The 24,671-nt window shown below is 41.4% G+C and overlaps 1 protein-coding gene across 3 annotated transcripts in view; it reads left to right on the top strand.

Moving 5' to 3' along the window:
* The window catches only part of CEMIP2 (cell migration inducing hyaluronidase 2), a 79,593-nt gene that overhangs the window by 37,806 nt on the left and 17,116 nt on the right, over window positions 1-24,671 (top strand). For all 3 annotated transcript variants that reach the window (XM_021694403.2, XM_021694402.2, XM_044920588.1), the window contains 9 exons: window positions 221-290; window positions 3,262-3,390; window positions 6,356-6,444; window positions 12,122-12,253; window positions 13,776-13,811; window positions 14,965-15,120; window positions 18,108-18,285; window positions 19,263-19,478; window positions 23,176-23,384. In XM_021694403.2, coding sequence (XP_021550078.1) covers window positions 221-290; window positions 3,262-3,390; window positions 6,356-6,444; window positions 12,122-12,253; window positions 13,776-13,811; window positions 14,965-15,120; window positions 18,108-18,285; window positions 19,263-19,478; window positions 23,176-23,384 — 1,215 coding nt within the window. The remainder of the gene's footprint in view (window positions 1-220; window positions 291-3,261; window positions 3,391-6,355; window positions 6,445-12,121; window positions 12,254-13,775; window positions 13,812-14,964; window positions 15,121-18,107; window positions 18,286-19,262; window positions 19,479-23,175; window positions 23,385-24,671) is intronic.

The following is a 24,671-nucleotide window of genomic DNA, read 5'->3' as shown; positions in this document are numbered from 1 at the left end:
GGAGGGTCAGAGGGAGAAGCAGACTCGGGAGCCCAATGCAGGACTTGATCCCGGGCCTCCAGGATCATGACCTGAGCCGAAGGCAGTCGCTTAACCACCTGAGCCACCCAGGCGCCCAAGGCCTTTAACTTTGTGGGGAAGATGTTTGGGGGAGGTTTTTTTAGTGGGCAGGATTTTTGCATGACTCATGTTTAAGTCACTTTTAAAAAATGCCTTGCAGGGCTGTTTCAACTTTCTGGATTGCTCATCCCAACAATAACCTGATTAGTAATGCAGCTGCAGGCTCACAGGTAAGTAACGTTAAATGCTTTCAGTTGTTTGGTCTTCGTGTTTAGAAGTATTCTGGTGTATATGGATGTAATGTCATGTGTGACAATCTAGCTCAAGCATGGCATTGTTTTCTATACTGCTTATTTCACTGAAAGCAGGATATGGTTGAGATGCTTTTTTGTTTCTTCTGCATCATCCATGCCAGTTAGTATTTTTGAGTGTTGTAACATGGATGCCAAATGGAGGAAAAGAGGTGGGCTGATGGGTGGGGTTATTGGATCTTCAGAGTGCATTTTTAGTGAATCGTGTGCAATCTTTCTGGCTTCTCATCTTCAAGACATGCATGGCCAAGTGCCTCATCATTTCAGTTTTTAATTTTGATGAACAAAGAAAGCCTTAGCTTTTCTTTATGGGAATGGATTATTCTGTAGAACATTATGACGGGGGTCATTCTGGTCAAAGTGTATATCCTTTTGTTCAGTGCAGGGATCATACACACTTCGGGGCTTCATCTCCTTGGTAAAGCAGCTAAACTCTGTGCCTTAAATTAACTGTTTGTCTTGAATTTCAGAGACATGCACACACACAAGAATAACTTAAGAGAATAAATGAACTATTTTTGGATGGCAGAAATGTCTCCTGGAGAAACTTGGGAGAGATTTACATTTATAGTTGAGTGTGATTTAAAAGTGTTAATTTATAGTGAAAAGTGAATCTTGAAGACATTATACTATTATGATTATATCTGTGCTGCAAACTGTAGTACAGAAATATGAGCTTTGTAGCAGTGCTTATTCATATTTATATATTGTGGCTATTAAAATTTTTAAAAGGAAAGAGATACCTAGCATTATTTCCCAGGACCAAGTAAAAGATTAGTGGAAGGGAGTATTTCTTCCAGATAACTAGGATACGGGCATCACTGGGTGATGGTGGAATTCACTTCCGTGCTTTTCCTTAAAAACATAAAACATAAAATTCTTTTTTTTCCTAGATTTTATTTATTTATTTGAGAGACAGAGTGAGAGAGACAGCACAAGTGGGGTGAGGGGCAGAGGGAGAAGCAGGCTCCCCGCTGAGCAGGGAGTCTGATGTGGGACTCGATCCCAGGACCCTGGGATCATGGTCTGAGCTGAAGGCAGATGCTTAACCCACTGAGCCACCCAGGCGCCCAAAACATAAAATTCTTACTTAACAGGGCAGAGACTTGGACATATAATCATTTCAGCTTTCCATCCATTAATTTTTTGTCAAATGTTTGTTGAGCCTCTATTAAGTTTGTGCTGAGAGTTTCTAATTAGAAGATGAGTTTTGGAGCCAAGATGGCCACGGGTTTGATACACAGCCTTACCCTGGGATCATCTTCTGATCTGTGTTACATTTCAAATGAACACCCAGAGCAGAGGTTCCTTTCAGCTTGTTTCAGAAGTCATGGGTTGAAGATGAAAGCAAATTGCAAATGGTTCATGAAAAAATGTAAGGTGAGGTTGCCAAAAACCCTTCCTGGGGCTCATGTGGGATGAGAAGAAAGCGGGTCTCTCGTTTTCCATCTTATATTCGTTCTTCTTCCTTGTCATTCTGTGAGTTCTTTCTTTTCTTTCTAGAAAAACTGTTCCAGTAAAACTCATGTTTTGGCAAGGATTTTCCTCCCAAAATAAACCAAACTCTTTCTTCTTGTACGTTTCCACTGCCTTTTACAAAGCTCCCTTTACCTGTTTTGACACCACACTGTTTAACAGGAAACAGTTGCTACCCCCTTGATGCCCCCCCCCACCCCCTCCCCAGACTCCATTGCGTCCTGGGAGGGTTTTCTCTACCCTCAGCTTTTAGGGCTGTGGTATGGAGCCTGCAGGTCTTCTACTGTGCTCTGTTTTGTGCCCCAAAGAGTAGAGGAGGCAAAGACGTTTTTTCAGGGTAGTTTGTTTTATTAAGACCCATCTCTAAACCTATATCATGGAAAAATGTTAAATATTGCATTCATTTTGGTGGGTAGGTGTATATGCTTCCCTCAGTTCATCTCTCTATGCTTCTAAAAAACTTTGTTACATTGAATGTAATACCTAATACATATATTTTAGTTCTCTATTTCCCATCAGACTATGAATTCTTTGAGAATAGCCTTACTCCACACCTGGCACAGAGTGGTCACTAAACAAATGTTTGCCAAAAGTGAATCTATAGCATACGTTTTGGACTGTATGTTAAAGTATGAACAACCTATTCAATCAAAGTTCTATTGCTTGAACTTGTTCTTCGCATGGGGCTGGTTTTTAATTAAACCATACAGTAAAAAAAAAAACCAAAACCACTTGTCGTGGGGAGTAAGACCACTAATTTTGATTTTTGTATCTCATTTTGAGGGTCAAAAATTGTGAAAACTGCTCTGTTAGTGCTGTTAGGTCAGTAATACTGAAAGTGAACAGACAGGATCCAGACTGAGACAGCATCCTGATTCATGCGTGTGGTGGGTTTTTTTTCTTTGGCAAAAACTTGCCTTGGGACAGGAAGGGCATTGGAGTTGTTTGAAAGAAGTCAGTGAGCTCTGCGTGTTGGCGGATAGTTGTTTAATGAGTATGACTCATCTATTGATCAGGTTTGGAGGTAAACAGAAAAACACTCCTATTGCTAAAAGGCCGTGCTGTCCGAGGCACACGGAAGGAAGGAAGGCTTGTTTCGTTATAATTCTGCATAACTTTTGAACGTAGGTAATGATGGGAAAAGTATATTTTGAAAATGAGTTTTCGTGTCAGCCAATTATTTCTATCCAGTACTGCAAGTAGAATTAAATTTGTTTTTTTAAAGCATGATTATAATGACTTTGAGGGGGCTAGATGAGTGCACAACTTTCATAGTCAATGCTGAGCCCGAAACAATGAAAAATTAGTGTTGAAAAGATTCAGTTTGCTTACGAAGCACTTAGTTCATTGAGCATGTTTCCTAGAGTGGCTTTATAAAGTAAGGCTTTTAATGATCTTGCCCTTTTAATGACAGGATGCTGGAATATGGTATTTATTCCACAAGGAACCTACGGGAGAATCCAGTGGATTGCAACTCTTAGCAAAACCAGAACTCACTCCATTGGGTATATTTTATAACAACAGGGTCCATTCAAGTTTTAAGGTAGGTTCCTAGGTTTTAACAAAATCAGTTCATGTGATTTCCAGGATAAAGGATGGAATGCTGAGAAATACAAGTGAGAAATGTCAGTTTTCGGTAAAACTTGTCACCAGAAAAAGTAATTTGTGATTAAAATAACAGACCCATAACCCTTCCACGTTGAGGATTATGTACAGTATCCCATTTATACATGCACAGGCATGTCCACCAACAAAACGCATGTGCATACAATCTGAATAATTATAATGATGCACTTGATCCCTGTGTCCTCGTCCCCTCCCTCATTCCTTCCCTCCCTCCCTCTCACCTTCTTTTCAATGGTTAATACCATGTTTTGAAGATGTACACATTAGATAAGAAGCACACTTTCTCTCTTCTCTCAGTTCACAGTGTCACTAGAACTTCCTCTTGGGCATTTAATCCTGATTATGTAGTAAAATATTATTTACGGTATTTGACCTAACTTAAAATGATGCAGATAAGTAAATGGAAGGCCACTTAGGAAGTCCAGTTTCCACGATATTTAGCATTCATCCCCACCCTCGAGTGATAACTTATATTTGCCTCATTTTGTACTCACGAGGCACTTTGATATTTTCATTTATATGATACAGTGCCCAGATTCTTTACCCTGATGTGATCCACATCAAAGTTCAATTAATACTTCCCATTTCCGATACTGAGAGGATCCTTTAGAAACCTAAGTGTGCTGTAATTTGATGAGTGGGATCACTTGAAGACTTGAGAGGGCAAAAAACCTTAGTCAGAATGATGTTTTTTGTGAGCTGAGTAGCTGATTAAAGCTAATCATTGTTGAGAGTACGATTTCAAAGTGGAAGTCCTCAAAATTTTCTAATTATGTGATATAAAAAACATCTCATTCTAATTAATTTTTTAATGTCATATGCCATGAGGACATGTAATTATTAATTATAAGAATATGAGGCCTAAATTATGAGTAGATGATTAGGTTTTAACTTGTTTAATTTTGGGCTGACTGTCCAGAATGATTATTTATTTTTTTTTAAAGATTTTATTTATTTATTTATTTGAGAGAGAGAATGACAGAGAGAGAGAGAGAGAGCACATGAGATGGGGAGGGTCAGAGGGAGAAGCAGACTCCCTGCCGAGCAGGGAGCCCGATGCGGGACTCGATCCCGGGACTCCAGGATCACGACCCTAGCCGAAGGCAGTCGCTTAACCAACTGAGCCACCCAGGCGCCCCCCCAGAATGATACTTTATAGCTAAGAGAAACTGACCCCTGGGAGTCCTCTGAGAGTAACCTGTCATCTTCAGATCAGTCGTCAGTACAGCAACACTGACCCTTCTGCTGTGGTTGCTCATGCCCCCAAATCTGTATCTAGTCCAGGTCAGTCACGTCTGTCTGAGCACCAGCCGAGTACCATCTGGATGTCTCAGGGACATATAAGTAACATGTGTCCAAAACTAAAAATCCTTATTTTTATCCTCAGACCAATTCCCCTAGCTCTGTTTCACTGAATGAAACCGTTTCCCCATTGCCCAAACTTAGAAACATATGAATCTTTATCACTCCCTTTCCCTCACCCTTAGACATTTTGTTAATTCCTAAAGCATATTGTACCTCGTGAAGAAGTCTCGCTCTATCCATTTTCCCCCGTTAACTAGGCTGGCACAGATCTAGGTCACCTTAATTTTTCTTCTGGATTATCGAGGTCATGTCTTACCTTATCTCTTATCTCTCTCTTTGTCCCTTTCTTTTTTCTTTTTTTAAATTTTTATTTATTTATTTATTTATTTAAATTCAAGTTAAGTAACATAGAGTGTATTATTCATTTCAGAGGTAGAACTTAGTGATTCATCAGTTGCATAGAACACCCAGTGCTCATTCCATCAAGTACCCTCCTAAATATCCATCACCCAGTAACCCAGTTTTTGTCCCCTTCTAATCCATTATCCATCCTGTTGGCTAGAGCATTCCTTCTTAACATACAGTTAATTACATTGCCTTTGTTAAAAGTCCCGTTGAATTGATTCTAATGTATCGACTACATCGTCCACCATTTGCTTCTCTTTAGCCTTCTTCCTTGCCATTCCTCCCTCCATACGTTTCCTGTGAGTCCATCTGAGACTTTCTTCTCAGATGTGCCATGCTCTCCCTCACCTCCAGGCTTTTTGTACAAACAGTATCCCTGAGTACTTTCCTCTGGGCTCTTCAGCTGCTTCCCATGCAGTCCCCGCCCTTCATCCCAACCCATTCTTTTTTGTGGCTGTGTCCTCCCCATCCTTCCTGGTTCAGCTCTAGGAGGTCACTGCTTTGCGGGGACCTCCCCTGCACCCTGTGTCTCCCACCTATGAGAAAGATCTCATGTGGTGCCTCTCTTCTGTGTTGCTAAAGCATCGTCTACTTCCTTCATCATATGCTTATCATACTGGATTGTAATTGTTTATTTATTTATTTTTATTTTTATTTTTTTTAAAGATTTTATTTATTTATTTGAGAGAGAGAGTGAGAGAGAGAAAGAGCACAAGAGGGGGGAGCGGGAGAGGGAGAAGCAGACTCCCCGCTGAGCAGGGAGCCCGATGCGGGACTCGATCCCGGGACTCCAGGATCATGACCTGAGCCGAAGGCAGTCGCTCAACCAACTGAGCCACCCAGGCGCCCTGTAATTGTTTATTTAACTGCACATCTTCCTGCTAGTTTATATGTCAGCAACAGCAAAGACAATGGCCTTCTTGTTAATGTATAACGCTTGGTGCCTCCCATAAGGTAGGCACTAAATAAATATTTGTTGAATGACTAAGTAAAATTATATTAAGTAAAATATCCAGAAAAGTAATTGTTTTCATAAAACCTTTGCTGTTTGTTCCTTTCGCCTCTTTTTGGTGGATGTGAGAAGCTGCAACTGATTTTCATGAATCCTTATATATGTGTAGATTGAGTCTTTAGGATTCATATTCATTTCGGTCCATTATTATATTTTCCAGGCTGGCTTGTTTATTGACAAAGGCGTCAAAACAACTAACGCTAGTGCAGCAGACCCAAGGGAGTACCTCTGTTTGGATAACAGTGCCAGGTAGGGCTCATCGTCGGACCTCACGCTCCAGCCATATCTTGCCAAAGCAAAACTTCCTGAGTTAAGCCACTGTGCTCTCTGCTCCACTAACACATTTATTATTTTTATTTAATTATTCAATTTATTTTTTAAAAGATTTTATTTATTTCAGAGAGAGAGCACAGGAGAGCATGAGCGGGGGTGGGGGGGGCGGTCAGAGAGGGAGAAGCAGGCTCCCCGCTGAGCAGGGGGCCGGATCCGGGGCTCGATCCTGGGACTCCAGGATCGTGACGTGAGCCAAAGGCAGACGCTCAACCAACTGAGCCACCCACGCGCCCCTCTGCTAACACATTTAAACTGAAGTTCTCAAAGTTTGCAGGAGGGCATTGGGAAAATATTTTTTTCTGCTGTTCTAAGTCCTGCGGCTGGTGTGTTTATTTTAAAATCTTACTGAGATGCCAAAGAAGTCAGTACTTTCTCCATTTTTTTCACAGTTGTAAATTGATCTTAGAGAGAGACGCAGAATGAGAAAGAAAAAGGAGAGGGAGGTGTGAAAAACAGGGTCTACATTTGGCCTAAAGTAGAGCATGATTCCTTGAAAAAACGAACTAAGATGTTTTAGTGTCATTCCTGAAAACCAAGGCATGTAGAATTTATTGTTAGTGGTCAAAATGGAGCATTGCACTGCGTGTATTTCACAGGGAAAGGTCTTGAACTTGATGAGCAAGCTAGTTTGGTTCAGTTGTCTGTAGGCTCAGAGTCCCATCATTGCTGGGCTCTATGTTACTCTCTTTTATAACCGCAAAATGTGGTTGGAATAGGGAGAACATTTCAACAAAGTTCTCTTCCGTGCTAAAGAAGAGCCAAAATAAATAACGTGTCTCCAGTGGAAATAAGAGTTTCTGGAAAAGAGATAGCAACTTAAAGTCCTATTCAGCAGAAACTGCATACGTGTTATTTTCCTGATACTTCAAGTTGACTGACCGACATCCGGTTTTGAAAGGGTGCTAGATTTAATAGGCTCTGTTGATAGACATTTAAGAAAAAGATACCAGGCCCTGTTGTTCATGAGGGAATAAGATAAGAGCCACACTGTGGGTTGGTGAGTGCATTTAAGTGCGAGGCAGTGTTCTTCCAACACAGTAATAAGGCATGAGGTCAGGAGAAAACTGGGCAAAGTACAGTTAGTAAAATTACTCATCAGGATTCCTTAAAGGTCAAGTTGAGCCTGAAATATCTTCAGGCAATGATCAGATGGTGTTTGAGAAGCCAAGAAACTACGGACATGATTTAAATAAAACACAAGTTACCAGACACGTAATAGCCAAGTAAGATATGAAATATAGAAAGAGGAGATGAACTTAAAAAAGAAAAAGGAGCGTAGAGATGACAACCAATGATGAACCAGGAAGAGAATAGTAACTGGCAAAACAAAGAAATCTTTGCTGGCAGGATACTCCTGCTTTTTTAAGAGTTTATTTTAACTGGTAGAACTAATAGTGTGTACTTTACTTAGCATTAACAGAAAGATCCTTAAACACAACACAGTTGACTCTCTTCCCTGCCCTAAAAAATGATGTGTGAGTGTATGAGTGGATGGATGAGAATATATATATTTCAGAATTCATTAGAATTCTGAATTAGACTTGACAGTAAAACAATTTATCATAATGGCCTGAGTTCTTTACTGGGTATGTGTATATGATATTATGATGATGGTAGTTTTTTCTCTGCTCTTTATTATTTCTCTTGCCAGTTTATAAATGCACACATATTGGGAATTAGACTCCATTTGGAAGTTGTTATTGAAAAGAACTGATTATAGAAGATGAGTAACAAGACATTTGGCAGCTGGTGTATACATTTAATTTTGTATAAACTAATGTGTAGACTATGCCCACATGCATTCATGCAGTCCAGACATGAGTAAAAATGATAAAACTCTAACACAATGAGTAAAAAGCCAGCCCATGAATTAAACATCAGGCTCATGGGATCCAGAAGATTTTTAGTCTGTTCAACAAAGGAGAAGTTGACTCAACAGTTAATCAGATGAGCCTTTCCTTGTGTCTTCAAGATCTGAAATGACAGGCATCCAAATATGGGAAATTGTAACCCAAGAAAACTTGCGGTTTGAGATTGGGACATTTCATCCAAAGGAATGAAAGGGCATGAAAACCAACTAGTATTTAAAGCCGTGGACAATTAAGGGAGGTTGGAAAGCATGCTGAAAGCTCATGAATGAGGATGATGAAAAATTGGGAAAGATAGCTATCATCTACACATCAAGTAGGAAAGAGGTTGAAAATAAAGAGTATCCAAGCAAGTGGTCAACAGTTGATTTATATGGATAGGAATTTCAGAAAAGGGGCATCTCGGGGCGCCTGGGTGGCTCAGTTGGTTAAGCGACTGCCTTCGGCTCGGGTCATGATCCTGGAGTCCCTGGATCGAGTCCCGCATCGGGCTCCCTGCTCAGCAGGGAGTCTGCTTCTCCCTCTGACCCTCTTCCCTCTCATGCTCTCTCTCATTCTCTCTCTCAAATAAATAAATAAAATCTTTAAAAAAAAAAAAAAAAAAAAAGAAAAGGGGCATCTGGGTGGCTCAGTCATTAAGCATCTGCCTTCGGCTCAGGTCATGGTCCCAGGGTCCTGGGATCGAGCCCCGCATTGGGCTCCCTGCTTAGCAGGAAGCCTGCTTCTCCCTCTCCCGCTCCCTCTGCTTGTGTTCCCTCTCTCGCTGTGTCTCTCTCTGTCAAATAAATGAATAAAATCTTAAAAAAAAAAAAAAAGGAATTTCAGAAAAGACAAGATGGCAGCACAGTGTTGCCTTATAATACTTTCTTTTTTTTGCCTGCTTTTAGAACATTGTATAGTTTTCTTTCCAGAACTCTTCCGTTTGCTTGATATTGCGTAATGACTGCGAATCTGTTTTCCAGCAAGCACAATGCCAGAGAGTGGGTGATGGCCTAGAGTCAGACTTTTTACCCCTTAGGTCAGAGCTATTTAGTGTAAGGGGTCATATACACAGTCGAAGGGCGGATATAACGCTTGCCAGATTGGTCTCCTGTGGTCCATTGTCTACAATCCTTTCACCACGTAGCAGCTAGTGACCAGTTTAAAAAAAAAAAAAAAGTGAAATCTAGTTGTATCACTTCCTTGCTTCCCTGTTTCTGAAGACAGTCCATCACATCTATCTGTCTGTCTATTTATCCACCTGCTTTTTTGAGGTATGATTACTATGTAACTGTGCATATTTAATGTATACAATTCGGGGAGTTTGGGGATAGGTATACAACCATGAAACCATCACCACCGTCAAGGTCATAGACCTAGCCATCACCTCCCAAAGTTTTCTCTCATATCCTTTATCATTTTAAAAATTTAAGAATATTTTTTATGTATCTGTGGTAAGAGCATTTACCCTAAGATCTACACTCCGAGCAAATGTTAAGTGCACAATAGAGGATTATTAGCTATGGGCACCAGACTGTATGGTAGATCTTTAGAATTTATTTTGCACAGGGGCGCCTGGGTGGCTCACTCAGTTAAGCGTCTGACTTGATTTCGGCTCAGGTCATGATCTCAGTGTCATGAGATCGAGCCCTGTGTGGGGCTCTTGCTGAGCATGGCGACTGTTTGAGATTCTCTTTCTCCCTCTCCCTCTGCCCCTCCCAGCCTTGGCGCATGCGCACGTGCTCTCTCTAAAAAAAAAAAAAATAGAATTTTTTATCTTGCATAAGTAAAATTTTGTACCCTTTGGCCATCACCTCCCTGTATCCTGCTCCCCCCAGGCCCTCACAGCTATTATTCTATGCTCCACTTTTCCCACTGCATTTAGAATAAAGAATCACATCCTTGCCTGGCACATGCTCAGCTCTCTATCCTCTATCCCATGCTTTTTCTTTATCTTCTTCTTTTTTAAAGATTTTATTTATTTATTTGAGAGAGAGAGAGCACAAGCAGGGGGAGTGGGAGAGGGAGAAGCAGCCTCCACCCTGAGCAGGGAGTCAGATGCAGGACTCAATCCCAGGACCCCAGGATCATGACCTGAGCAGAAGGCAGATGCTTAACCCACTGAGCCACCCAGGTGCCCCTGCCTGATGCTCTTTACTCTCCAGCCAACTTGCTTGTTCTCCGAATGTGCCAAGCTCAGCCATGCCTAAGGATCTTTGCACTTGCTGTTCTCTGGTTTCTTCTCCCATCACAGTACCTACTGTGTGCCAGCCACCAAGGTAGTGGCATTTGAGCGAATGGTATTTGGTGACTGCACGTTTGAAAATCTCAAACTGTTGGGACGCCTGGGTGGCGCAGTTGGTTGGGCATCTGCCTTCGGCTCAGGTCATGATCCCAGGGTCCCAGGATCGAGTCCTGCATCGGGCTCCTTGCTCAGTGGAGAGTTTGCTTCTCTCTCTGCCTGCCACTCCCCCTGCTTGTGTGCCTTCTCTCTCTGACAAATAAATAAACAAAATCTTAAAAAAAAAAAAGAAAAGAAAAGAAAATCTCAAACTGCTGAATTGGTTTTTATTTATTTTTTTAAAGATTTTATTTATTTATTTATTTGAGAGAGAGAGAGCAGGAGAAGGGGGAGGGTCTTGAGGGAGAAGCAGACTCCCCACCGATCAGGGAGCCCGATGCGGGACTCGATCCCGGGACTCCAGGATCATGACCTGAGCCGAAGGCAGTCGCTTAACCAACTGAGCCACCCAGGCGCCCCCTGAATTGGTTTTTAAAAGCTATCTAGTTGTTTCTCTCCCCCTCTCCCCAAGCTTTATAAGATTAAGATAGAAATGATCTTTTTTTAAAAAAATAGGTGACCTTATGGAATTATTTATTCAATTTGTTGTAGGGGACAGTTTTTGACACCAATTTTTCGACCTTTTTATTAAGGTCCTTGTAAGTGTTCTAGAAAGAAGAGAATAAAGAAGGTAAAATTCAGTCTCTGTAATGAATAAGTTAATTAAATACAATCTGTCTTAAATTTAGGCATGTTTAAGATCTTGAATAGTTTTATCTCTGTATCTAAAACATTTCACCAGCACACAACTCAAATAATATTCTAGTTCACATATATGTATGTTGAAATATCTGATGAATTTATTCAGTATGTTTTAAAGAAATTTTTTTTTTAAAGATTTTATTTATTTGAGAGAGAGAGAATGAGAGACAGAGAGCATGAGAGGGAGGAGGGTCAGAGGGAGAAGCAGACTCCCCGCCGAGCAGGGAGCCCGATGAGGGACTCGATCCCAGGACTCCAGGATCATGACCTGAGCCGAAGGTAGTTGCTTAACCAACTGAGCCACCCAGGCGTCCCTCAGTATGTTTATATTAGTGTCATGTAGCTTAAGAATTTGTGAAAACATACCAGATTTCCTGGTCTGAGGGTTTTTTTGTTTGTTTGTTTGTTTTGAAATGGTTTTCATGTTTAGAATGTTCTGCAGTATCCCATTCTATAAGTTGATTTAAAAAAATAAGAATTTATGAAAGTAGTTCTCTGGAATCTTACGTAAGTAAACGTAAGTTTTTTTTTCAATATCTGAAATACAAATAATGAATTTGTAAGTTGTGCCTTAAGATTTTGTTTGTTTGTTTTGGTCAAATATAAATCCTGCCTTTTGACACTTAAGCTTAAAATTGTAAATAGTTGGTTTCCAGTGCCTTTTTAAAAAGTTCTTTTTTTTTTTTTTTTTTTAAACCCCAAGGTTTAGGCCTCATCAGGATGCAGACCCTGAAAAGCCACGTGTTGCTGCTTTAATTGACAGGCTCATTTCTTTTAAAAATAATGACAACGGAGCTTGGGTCAGAGGGGGAGACATTGTCGTTCAGAATTCAGCGTAGGTATTCTCTGCAAAGTCATTATCTGATAACACCGATGTATGCATGAATTTATTTATTTTTGATGTATTTATTTTTTAAAGCTATTAAAAAAAAACCCCAGTGTACTAAAAGTACAGTGATAGTTTCTGGAATTCTATTAGTATTATTATTATTATTATTTTTTTTTTTTTAAAGATTTTATTTATTTATTTGAGAGAGCGAGAATGAGATAGAGAGAGCATGAGAGGGGGAGGGTCAGAGGGAGAAGCAGACTCCCTGCTGAGCAGGGAGCCCGATGCGGGACTCGATCCCGGGACTCCAGGATCATGACCCGAGCCGAAGGCAGTCGCCTAACCAACTGAGCCACCCAGGCGCCCTAGTATTATTATTTTTAAGTTTATTTATTTTTAATAATCTCCATACTCAACATGGGGCTCGAACTCACAACCCTGAGATCAAGAGTTGCCTGCTCTTCTGCCTGAGCCAGCCAGACGCCCCTGGAATCATATTATTATTACTAATAGACAGGGTGAGCTCTGAGGAAGTATGCTCGCGCTCACAGACTGCAAATGTTTGGAATTCTGCTGCTTTTATTGGAACTGAACTTGTCTGGTGACATGAGAGTTTTTTGATGAGATTGAGCAGAAACTGAGGATTTAACTTGATAGAACAAACATGGTCTATGTCAGAGAGCTAAATAAAGATTTTGAAACTACCTGGGTTTTTTTCCTTTCCTTTTGGAAACTCAGAAGTTTTTCTGATACTCTTCCACTGCCATTCAAAACAAAAGTTGTGAATTCCACCTTAATAAGTCTGTTGACTTATGTCTTAACATGACTTGAAGCAGTAAGCATCTCGCTTTTTTCCCATTTGTATAATTTTAGGAGAAGTCTTCATGTACCTTGAGCTAAGAGTTGGTGTTCAAGAGTCTAGAAAAACATGTTTTTTCTGGCTAGCACTGATGTTAGCTCCTGGCATTTTACCGTCACCTCTGACTTTCATCGTGCAAAAAATTAATTTGGTATTAAGCCTGTAGAAGTAGCTTGGGTATTAGTGTTGAAGATTTTAAAGAGGATACCATGATCTGATTGTTTTCCAAAATAATTATAAAAGTAACAATGACAGCCCACACTGCAGCCTGCTTACTCTGTGCCAGGCGCTATCCTAAAGGGGTGCGATTAATTAGGATGTTTAATGCCCCTGAGTATCCGATGAGGAGGGTTATGTTATTGCTTCAACTTCTAGGTGAGCAGACTGAGGGAGAGTCAGCTCAAGTCGCTTGCGCAAGGTCACGCAGGGACACGCAGGGTCACGCAGGGTCACGCAACCAGTAATCGGCAAAGCCAAGATTTGAACCGGGGGCCTTCACTGTGGGGTCTGTGCTTTTAACTACTGGGAAGTGAAACGGCTTTCTGTGGTCTTGGAGAGTAAACATTATTGGAACCTTGTGCATTTCCTAAAACTTGAATCCTGAGAGAAATTATCTCTTGTCACATGAGGTGGTAAATCAAGTGTTCTTTATTCTCTTTTCTCTTCTAGATTTGCAGATAATGGAATAGGACTGACCTTTGCCAGGTTTGTAGTCACTTTAAAAATACTTCCGTGATTATTTTAAAGCTGTAAGGTATAATAGCCTGGGGTTTTTTGTTTTTGTTTGATCAGACATAGGAATGTTATATCATTATATTAGCATTAAAAAAAAAACAAAAGCACCCACTTCCTGATACCACTAGAGGGCCAAAAATACATTTTTCTTAATTGAATTCGTACCAAAGTTGGAGGTTAATATAGCTGGAATTACATAGAAAGGCAGGTCCGTCAAATTTCTTGCTTAGACAAAAACACGTGAGGGACGCCTGGGTGGCTCAGTCGTTAAGCGTCTGCCTTGGGCTCAGGTCATGATCTCAGGGTCCTGGGATCGAGCCCCGCGTCGGGCTCCCTGCTCAGTGGGGACCCTGCTTCTCCCTCTGCCTCTGCCACTCCCCCTGCTTGTGCGCGCTCTCTCTCTCTCTGATAAATAAATAAATAAAATCTTAAAAAAAAAAAAAAAGAAGAAAACACTTGAGGGGAAGAATAACAGTTGGGAACATATTAAGTAACTTCTGTCCTAGAAGCTGGTCTAACTTCGCAGTGATCTTTCAGACCTGAACTTGTCATGTGACATCTTTGTCTCCGGAGAACTGTTATTTGGGCTGTTGTCGTAAACGTGCTTGCCCTCGAAACTGTTACTTTCTGGGCAAGTTCATTCTCCCGGGTGCAGTGCTGTTGCTTGAGACTAAACTAATCCATTGTTGCTGCTGAATGCAGTTTCGTTTGTTTACTCTGCAAACCACGTATTGATTTCTATGAGGTATGTTCATAGTTTAGAAGGACTTTCTGATGACTTGATAATATGTATTCGAAGAAGCTCCTGGCTGTTTTGAAAACTTTCAGCTTTTCCACTATAGCTTGCCTTTTTTTTTTAAGATTTTATTTATTTATTTGTCAGAGAGAGAGAGAGAGCGCAAGCAGGGGGAACAGCAGAGGGAGAGGGAGAAGCATGGTCCCCACTGAGCAGGGAGCCCGACGCAGGACTCGATCCCAGGACCCTAGGATCATGACCCGAGCCGAAGGCAGACTCCCAACCGACTGAGCCACCCAGGGGTCCCCAGCTATCGCTTGCCTTTATCTGAGGGTCAATTTAAATCTCCTGGAGAGGGGAGGGTAATGGTTATACTCGTTTTCACAGCGATGGAAGCTTCCCAAGTGATGAAGGCTCCAGCCAAGAGGTGTCCGAATCTCTCTTTGTTGGGGAGAGCAGGAATTACGGCTTCCAGGGTGGTCAGAACAAGTATGTGGGTACTGGAGGAATAGACCAGAAGCCCCGGACCCTGCCTCGGAACAGGTAAGCATTGCTTAGCAGCAGACTGTTATATTTGAACAGTAAATGAAAACCTAACCCTTTACGGAAGATTCTGTAGTAATTCTGGGTGGACTGGTTCCCACGGTGACACTTTTCCCACCTTATCTAATTACCACTATTACTATTTTTGGTATCATTGCTATTACCTTTGTGTATGTTATCTTCTGGAATTCTGGAGCATGAACAATCAAACGCTTTGTAGATTTCATTATCAATTGTTAAGGAAGCGATCTCGTTTTTCATTTCTTGCATGAGGCCTTATATAAGCTGCCACTTTTTTTGTTTTCTTCTTTCTTGAGCCACAGCAAGTTGGCCAAATTGTAAACTATGACGTGAGGTCACTTTTGCCTCAATTTGTGAGGTTGGCTTGCAGAAATAGCCACTGGAAAAAGGAAATAACCTATTGAAACGAGTCCTAGAAAATAAGAGTGGTGGAAGCCAAAGCTGCCTCATACCCTAACCCTGGCCATATAATTACCAGTGTTTCAGTTGTACGGAGGAGACTATTGGCATATTTTCTGTCAAAATAATCACAGAGTCATTAAAATAGTACTTACCCCCAGAAAGATTGTTCAGAGCTTTTAGGGAACTGTTAACTAAGTAATCCATACCTTAGTTCTGAGACGAAGTTTGGAATTGTCCTCATTTTCCTTGTGAGAAAAACAACTCATGTTCTAAAGGTCTCACATTAGAGCTACTGCCAGAATTCATCAAGCAGTGATTCCCTTGAAGTTGTGCACCGTCTGTGGCTGTTGGGCCAGGACGGGTTGGGGGGGGATGGGCCCAACGGGCTGCTAGCTTTGAGAGCCAAACGGGCTTTCCTAGCTTTTGGCCAAGAGTGAGTTTGGTCCCACTCCCCCTGTGCTTGTCGTTGGGAAATCTTGAATTCCATTATAAGCTACGCTCTGTGTAGCACTCCTGTTGGCCAGACTATGTGGAAGCCACTGGGACAGAAACTTCATGGATTTTTAATAGCTAACATTTATTACACGCGGACAGTTGTGTCAGGCCCCGTCCTAAATACTTCATTCTTCGCTTAATCCTTGCAAAGCCCAATGAGGTAGGTACTGTCATTGTCCTGCTTTACAAATGAGGACCTTACTAAAAGTGGCTGAGGTGGGATTCAAATGCTGTGAGTTTGCCTTCAGCACGGTGCCTGTCACAGTTAAGCTGTAGCTGTCTCTTCTGCTGTGTAACGAAAAATGGCCTTGTTGGTTGGCGTATGGTGGGAGTTTGATGGTGGCCAGCTCCATTCTTTTATGTTAGCCTGCAGTTTCTTTTTCTTTTCTCTTTTGATTTATTTATTTATTTTTAAAGATTTTATTTATTTATTTGACAGAGGGATACACAGTGAGAGAGGGAACACAAGCAGGGGGAGTGGGAGAGGGAGAAGCAGGCTTCCCACAGAGCAGGGAACCTGATGCTGGGCTCGATCCCAGGACCCTGGGATCATGACCTGAGCCGAAGGCAGATGCTGAACGACTGAGCCACCCAGGCGCCCCTCTTTTTTTTTTAACTGAAGTATAGTTGACTTACAGTATTATGTTTCAGGTGTGCAAAATCCTGACTCGACAATCGTATACATTATGTGGCCTCCAGTTTTATTTCAAAATGCTTACTGCTTCTTTGCGAAGGAGGATTTTCCAAAACAAAGACTCCTCATTGGTCAATGGATCCAGTCTTTATTTTACTGGGTCTTGACAACTTTTTCTATGAGAGAACCATTTTGGGATCTATCCTTAGAAATATATCAAGATGCATAGATTTTTTTTTTTTAAATTTTTATTTATTTGAGAGAGAATGAGAGACAGAGAGCATGAGAGGGAGGAGGGTCAGAGGGAGAAGCAGACTCCCTGCCGAGCAGGGAGCCTGATGCGGGACTCGATCCAGGGACTCCAGGATCATGACCTGAGCCGAAGGCAGTCGCTTAACCAACTGAGCCACCCAGGCGCCCCAAGATGCATAGATTTTTTAACCAGACTATTTCATTTCCTTGCTAGCATGTACGCTTTTACTGTAAAACACTGCCAAGTTGTAAACTAAAGTTGCTGTAGAAATCCTCGGCAGTGCCATTAAAGAATTTAACAGGGTAGGGCGGCTGGGTGGCTCAGTCGTTAAGCGTCTGCCTTCGGTTCAGGTCATGATCCCAGGGTCCTGGGATCGAGTCCCACATTGGGCTCCCTCCTCGAGGGGAAGCCTGTTTCTTCCTCTCCCACTCCCCCTGCTTGTGGTCCTGCTCTCGCTATCTCTGTCTCTGTCAAATAAATAAATAAAATCTTAAAAAAAAAAAAAAAGAATTTAACAGGGTAGACACCTAAAGGATACAGAATATTATGGGTTTTTGTACCTTGATTATGATTAATGATATATGATTAGTCAGTTAAGGAGCTTGTGTTTGAACAGAAAGGAGGAAAATGAATAAACTGAATTTCTCACTCCAGCCAGCCCCTTTGACATAGTAAGCCTTGAGGATTTACACTTTTATACTTTTAAGTGTATCATTTCATCTTATTGCTATCATTTAGTGGCTTGAAAGGAGGTTCTCTCTGTGAAAGCACAGATTTGTCTTTTGTTCTCCTGCCAGAGATTTTGGAATCAAAATGAAAGTGTATGCGTTCCCAAATAAAGGGTCTTAACTGGGTTGATTCAAGGCAGTAAAAGTCACGTCTTCAGAGGGGCCTCCATTCTGTCCCAAACAGCATGTCTCTCACCCCCAATCTGTTGTAGTACCATCTCTCACTGCCCCCACAACACTTACTATCTGAAATTATCCGTTGTTTTTCCCTTCGCCTCTCCCACTGCAGTGTATGTTTCGTTTGAACAGGGATCTTATCTTGGTACCACTGGATCCTAGAATTGTGCTTAGCGTGTCCGGGAGATTCAGTAGTGTTTATAAAACAAATGTGCGAGTGAAGTGCCGATACAGGGAGGGGCCCATGTGCATTAAACAAAATCTTGTATTTCAACAGGACGTTCCCCATTAGAGGCTTTCAGATTTATGACGGACCCATCCATCTAACCAGGTGTACTTTCAAAAAATACGTGCCCACCCCAGATAGGTACACCAGTGCCGTTGGGTTCCTCGTGAAGAATCCCTGGCAGATAACTCCCAGGAATAACATCTCCCTCGTGAAGTTTGGTCCACATGTGAGTATGTCCTTACTGTACCCATGTAGAGCCACTTGTCCCAAACATCACTGATTTTTCATTGAGTTGCCCATCATTTAGATGTTCAGCTGATTTTACAACATCCAAGGGTGATGAGTACATGAAAGCATTTTAGAGGTGTATCTGCAAGGCTTTGCATAACGTGAATAATTTACCACTAATAAGAAGCAGCTAAGGACTATAAAACATGTCACCTGCAGCCTGCTTTGCAGCTGTGAACTATGTGTTTAACAAAAGCCTTAAATTAACTCTACCTGACATGGAAGTTACTGAGCTGGGTTTGGTCGATGTTGAAGAGACAGTAACACTTTTCAGCAGATTCTGGTCCGTCCAGCGGTCCCCAGCATACCAAGGCAACACTTGGACGGTGTTTCAGTTTGCAACTATACTTGTTTTTTGGTGGTGGGATGGGTAGGGGGAGTCAAATGAACAAGCAACTAAAGCATTTGGAGTGAAATAAAATGATGAACTAGCTCAGAAGATAGAATTTATAATAGATTTTTATTTACTTGAGGTATAATAAGCAGGCAGGGAAATGCACACACCTTGAGTGTAAAGTTTATAATTTTTAACAAATACGCATGACTGCATATTTCCCCTTCCCACGACTGTTCTGAGTCTCTTACCAAGGTTAGTTTTGTCTGGAGAGCAGGTAATCGTTTTTCAATGGAAAAAAAGGAAAACACCAAATATGTTTTAAACATTTGCCACTTGACCTCCACAATCCGCAAGGCTCTGTAACTTTTTTTGTTTTGTTTTGTTTTTTTGCCCAACCATGTCATAAGTAATTGAACAGTTTGACTGGGTGCCATTGTTGATGACCGTGAACTGTGACTCGCAAGTGCTCTAACCTTATAGCGGTTGAAATAGATATGCTGTTGGATCCTTGCAGGGGATGCCAGCCAGGATGGTAGCAGCCTTCATGTTGTGAGGTCCTGTTTTTTCACTGCTGGCAGGTGTCTTTGAATGTCTTCTTTGGAAAGCCTGGCCCCTGGTTTGAAGATTGTGAGCTGGATGGTGATAAGAACTCCATATTCCACGACATTGATGGCTCTGTGACAGGATACAAGGATGCTTATGTGGGAAGAATTGACAACTACCTGATCCGCCACCCGAGCTGTGTGAACATTACCAAATGGAACGCGGTGGTCTGCAGCGGGAACTATGCCCAGGTAAGCCCTTGTGCATCACGATGCCTGGCTCCGAACCAGCTCCCAACAGTATTGCTTCCATGGTTCTCTTGCTCTTCAGCGTGATTGATCCTTTCCAAAGCATGATTTTTCTTCAGGAAAAAAGGAAAAAAAAAATGCATGAGGGATCATGGACTCATACAATTTTATTTCAAGTTCTCTTGCTCCAAAGCAATTAAACAAGTGGAAACGTGGGTCCAAGAGTGGTAGGACAATTTGCCCTTGGTTAAATATGCTTGGGATATAGGTGGGGTGAGAACCCGTATTTCCTAAGTCTTAGGCCAGGTTTTTTTGCCATGCTACCACGGTGCCCTCTGAAAGGGAGATTTATTCTTTGCTTTCAGGGTCATTATCTCTACTAAATTAGAGAATTAGGCAGAGGGATAAATATTGGAGTTTTCTGGCTTAATTTTAAAGGAGTATTAGCTTCTTTGTTGTGGGATTTCTCATCCCCATAAGGAAAAAAAAATGTTATTCTTGCCTAAGTTCTGGAAAAGACAAGGAAAAAATGGAGAATTAACTAGAGTAGAGAAGAAAAGAATGTGGTTTGAAATGTAATTTCTTTTTTCCTTCCATCTTATTCTTAATCAGAATTGCCAGCAAACCTAAGTTAACCTAAGATGCTGTAGAAATTCTAGAATTAAAGTAAAACAAAACCAAAAAGCTTTTAGCTCTTTTTTGTAGCTACAGTTTTAGTTAAATTTCATGGGTGTGTGTCTGAAAGTGGTATGTGCTCACCAATGAAATAGAAAATTATTATAAATGTGCCCGTCAACCCTTTGGATTTCAAATGTATTCGAGAATGTGAACCTAATCCTATCTTATAAAGCAGAGTAGTAACTCAATTTTTATTGGAGGACAAAGAAAGAAGTAAGTCATCTAATGCTTCCTAGGAGCTTCTGGGAATGGTAGCACCACAAGTCAGAAATCTTTTCTGAGAATTTGGGTTTTGGGCTGGGAGCCCAGATCTGCAGCCATTTGTTACTTAGATAATGTATAAGACTATATGTTTTTAGGCAAAAGGTAGAAACAAAATAAGACTATATGTTTTTAGGCAAAAGGTAGAAGCACCTGGATCTCAAGATGCAATAATAATTGTTTGGCTTTTATAAATATATTTTAACTCTTCGCTAACTCAAGGGTTAAAGGGGCTCAGGAAGAAAGGTGGAAACATAAGGAGAATTTAAGTTACAGGGGCGCCTGGGTGGCTCAGTCGGCTGAGCGTCTGCCTTCGACTCAGGTCATGATCTCAGGGTCCTGGGATTGAGTCCCACATCAGGCTCCCTGCTCAGTGGGAAGTCTGCTTCTCCCTCTCCCTCTGCTGCTCCCTGTTTTTGCTCTCTCCCTCCGTCAAATAAATAAATAAAATCTTAAAAAAAAAAATAAAGTTACATGTGTCACTTCCTATCCTTTCTGGATTTGAAAGAAGGCAGGAGATTGATTGATCTCTCTCCTGTTGTATATTACATATAACCTAATATATATAATCTGTTTTTTATATTACAACCTAGTTTTAAAATTATTTTAACTTATATTTTATATTATATATTTATATAATCTATATAATAAATACAGATTAAACATACATTTTTAAAAATAAGTATAATATGTGGGCGCCTGGGTGGCTCAGTTGGTTAAGCGACTGCCTTCGGCTCAGGTCATGATCCTGGAGTCCCGGGATCGAGTCCCGCATCAGGCTCCCTGCTCGGCGGGGAGTCTGCTTCTCCCTCTGGCCCTCCCCCTCTCATGCTCTCTGTCTCTCATTCTCTCTCTTGCAAATAAATAAAATCTTAAAAAAAAAAAATTAAAAAAAAATAAGTATAATATGTATGTCTAGTAACTATAATTTAATATATAGTACATACTAAATATATTTAAATGAAGACAATTGGTAGTCTCAAAATATGTATTTCCTATCTTTATTTTAAATCTTTAAGGGGTGTCCATAAAGAAGAGTATTATTATTATTATTATTTTTTAAAGATTTTATTTATTTATTTGACAGAGAGAGACACAGCGAGAGAGGGAACACAAGCAGGGGGAGTGGGAGAGGGAGAAGCAGGCTTCCCGCTGAGCAGGGAGCCCGATGCGGGGCTCAATCCCAGGGCCCTGGGATCATGACCTGAGCTGAAGGCAGATGCCCAACGACTGAGCCACCCAGGCGCCCCAAGAAGAGTATTATTATATTGAAATAGTCAAACATGAATGAGACCTAAGGAGCTTTTCTGGCTCACGGGTTGTATACATGAGGAATCAATACAGACAAAATGTAGAAATGACAGGAAGAGAAAGAACTATTGTGGATTAAATGCCGTCTTCTGCAAATGTTTTAATCCTGGAGAATTCTGTTACAGGATAATGATTTGTTTTTGTTTTTTTTTTTTTTTTTAAAGATTTTTATTTATTTATTTGAGAGAGAGAATGAGATAGAGCACGAGAGGGGGGAGGGTCAGAGGGAGAAGCAGACTCCCTGCCGAGCAGGGAGCCCGATGCGGGACTCGATCCCGGGACTCCAGGATCACGACCTGAGCCGAAGGCAGTCGCTCAACCAACTGAGCCACCCAGGCGCCCAGGATAATGATTTGTTTTAGGAAATTGTTCTGAGGTGTGTTCTTTGGAGGATTCATTTGGAGAAGGTTTCATTTTGGCACAGCGAGGGGTGCAAATGCCACTGGAATAAATTCAGAATTTTCAAATTTGTCTCTGTTTAATATATTTTTCCAGTTTTTGCAAAGTGCTTTATAGCTTTTTTTTTTTGAATGCATGAAAAATGACTTCTTGGGCTGATGTAGGTCATGGAAAATTGAAAGCCGAAGCTCTAAGAGATTTCAGTTTTCCATCTCTTGTTTTAGAGGAAAGGCTTTCAGATTTGACTGGAGGGTATCAGTTTTCATATTAATTTACGGATTTGTATGTGTGTTCTTCAGACTGAGGTATTTCTTTGACAAGCTATATAAGCCGCAAAGGTTTTATGTTCTGATGAATAAGCTGGCCTGTGGTGGTGGAAGAGATGATGAAGATCTTGGCTAGCAGAATGCTTGGTCTGTTTTTACCATTCCAGTTTAAGTCGGCTTCATTTTAAGTATAACTTAGGATGAAGTTGGCTACTACTCATTTAGTCTGGCTCAGATCACAGAACCTCTGTTCTGGAAGGAGAGACAATGAACTTTGTGCTGCAGATGTTTGTTTAGGTTATCTAAGCTTTCGTTCTCTCCTCTTTAATTCTTTTTTTAAAATTTATTAAGTTTTTAGTTTTTTAAAAAGATTTTTATTTATTTGAGAGAGAGAGCAGGAGCACAGAGGGGGAAGGGCAGAGGGAGAGGGAGAAGCAGACTCCCCGTTGAGCAGGGACCCCACGTGGGACTTGATCCCAGGACCCTGAGATCATGACCTGAGCCGAAGGCAGATGCTTAACTGACTGAGCCACCCAGGCGCCCCTTGAGTTTTTAATTTTAATTCTAGTATAGATAACATAAAGTGTTCGATTAGTTTTAGATGTATGATGTAGTGATTCAGCAATCCTACACATGACTCTGCTCATCACGATAAGTGTACTCTTGAATCCCCAGTTCCTATTTCACCCATCTCCCCCCGCCCCTCACCTCCCCTCCGGTAACCACCAGTGTGTTCTCTGTAGTTAAGAGTCTTCTCCCCTTTAATTCTTAATTGCTTTTTGAAGGTTTATGTGCAGACATGGAGCACTCAGAATCTGACTATGACCATCACGCGAGATGAGTATCCCTCCTACCCTATGGTGCTCCGGGGCATTAACCAGAAGGCTACCTTTCCTCAGTACCAGCCTGTGATCATGCTGGAGAAGGGCTACACCATCCACTGGAATGGACCGGCGCCAAGGACTGCTTTTCTGTACCTTGTAAACTTCAACAAGTATGTCTGCATTACTGTTATTTCAAATAGTGGAGCAAGTCGTAATTTCGTGGAGACAAATGATACCATATTGCTTTGGTAGCAAGTGAAGAATGCGGATTTCACGTACTTTGTTCTTCTTACATGGAGGCTGTATGTTTTTTGTTGATGGAATTAAGCAGTTTCACAGACTGAATCCTGTCATTTAAGAAACTTTTTTTTTTTAAAGATTTATTTATTTATTTATTTGACAGATAGATAGCACAAGTAGGCAGAGAGGCAGGCAGAGGGAGAGGGAGAAGCAGACTCTCCACTGAGCAGGGAGCCCAACACGGGGCTCGATCCCAGAACCCTGGAATCATGACCTGAGCCGAAGGCAGACGCTTAACCGACTGAGCCACCCAGGCGCCCCTAAAAAACATTTCTTTTTGTCTGTGGTTGAGGTATTGTGTGCAGAAAGCCACTTAACAAGAGCCTTTACTATAGTCTGTAGAGGGCTTTAATTCCCCATAGCTGGGAAGGGAAGAAGTTTTATCTGGCATTCCAACTGAGCACTTGGTTATCTAGAAAATGAAAAAATTTTCGAGGCCCAGTTTAGACCTGACAGAAGAGAGCGGCGTGATTGATAAGTAGTGTCAGCTACAGGCAAGAGGGAGAAGAATCAGGGCGTGAATGCCAGGCACTTACCACGCCTGCCGGAAAGCATCTTTCTGTCCCTTCTTGATTTCAGTTGTCTGTCCTAATAATACTACTTTCAATCAAAGGCTCTATTTTTACATTAATTTATTCAAGTGTTTTCTGTGTGCCCGCTGATCTAAAGATGAACGAGAAAAGGACTTGTCTTTCGGGAGCGCCTATTACCCAGGTAGAAAAAATTTTAAGTACATTGACAAAACAGTGCTATTTTTAGTGGAAAAAGGATAGAGCAATAATGCTGCCTCCGGGGGCTGAGCCAGGCTGCAAGGAGGAAGTGATACTGAGGGACCAGTCTTGTTGGAAAAGCAATACCATTGAGAAAGGGCTGGTTCTGCTCAGGGACGGATGGATTCAGTGTGATGGGAGCATGGGGTGCGTCAGGGGAAGTGACAGATGATGCTGGAAAGGAGGAATGGGACAATTTCGAAAGGCCATGGTAACCAGTCTAGTTGGGTGTGATGGTGAACGCTGGGGACTCCATGAGACTGCTCAGATAGGTATTGGAAAAATTGAAACGGCCTATTCCCCTGGCTGGTCCTAATGCTCTGACTTGTCACAGCTCTCTTAAAACACCCACTTGAAATGAACAGAGATGGGCCTAGAACATGTAGG

The sequence above is a fragment of the Neomonachus schauinslandi genome, chromosome 13 (genome assembly GCF_002201575.2).
Source record: "Neomonachus schauinslandi chromosome 13, ASM220157v2, whole genome shotgun sequence".
Classification (NCBI taxonomy): Eukaryota; Metazoa; Chordata; class Mammalia; order Carnivora; family Phocidae; genus Neomonachus; species Neomonachus schauinslandi.
The sequence above is the reverse complement of the archived record's forward strand: the minus strand, read 5'-3'. Positions and strand labels throughout refer to the sequence as shown.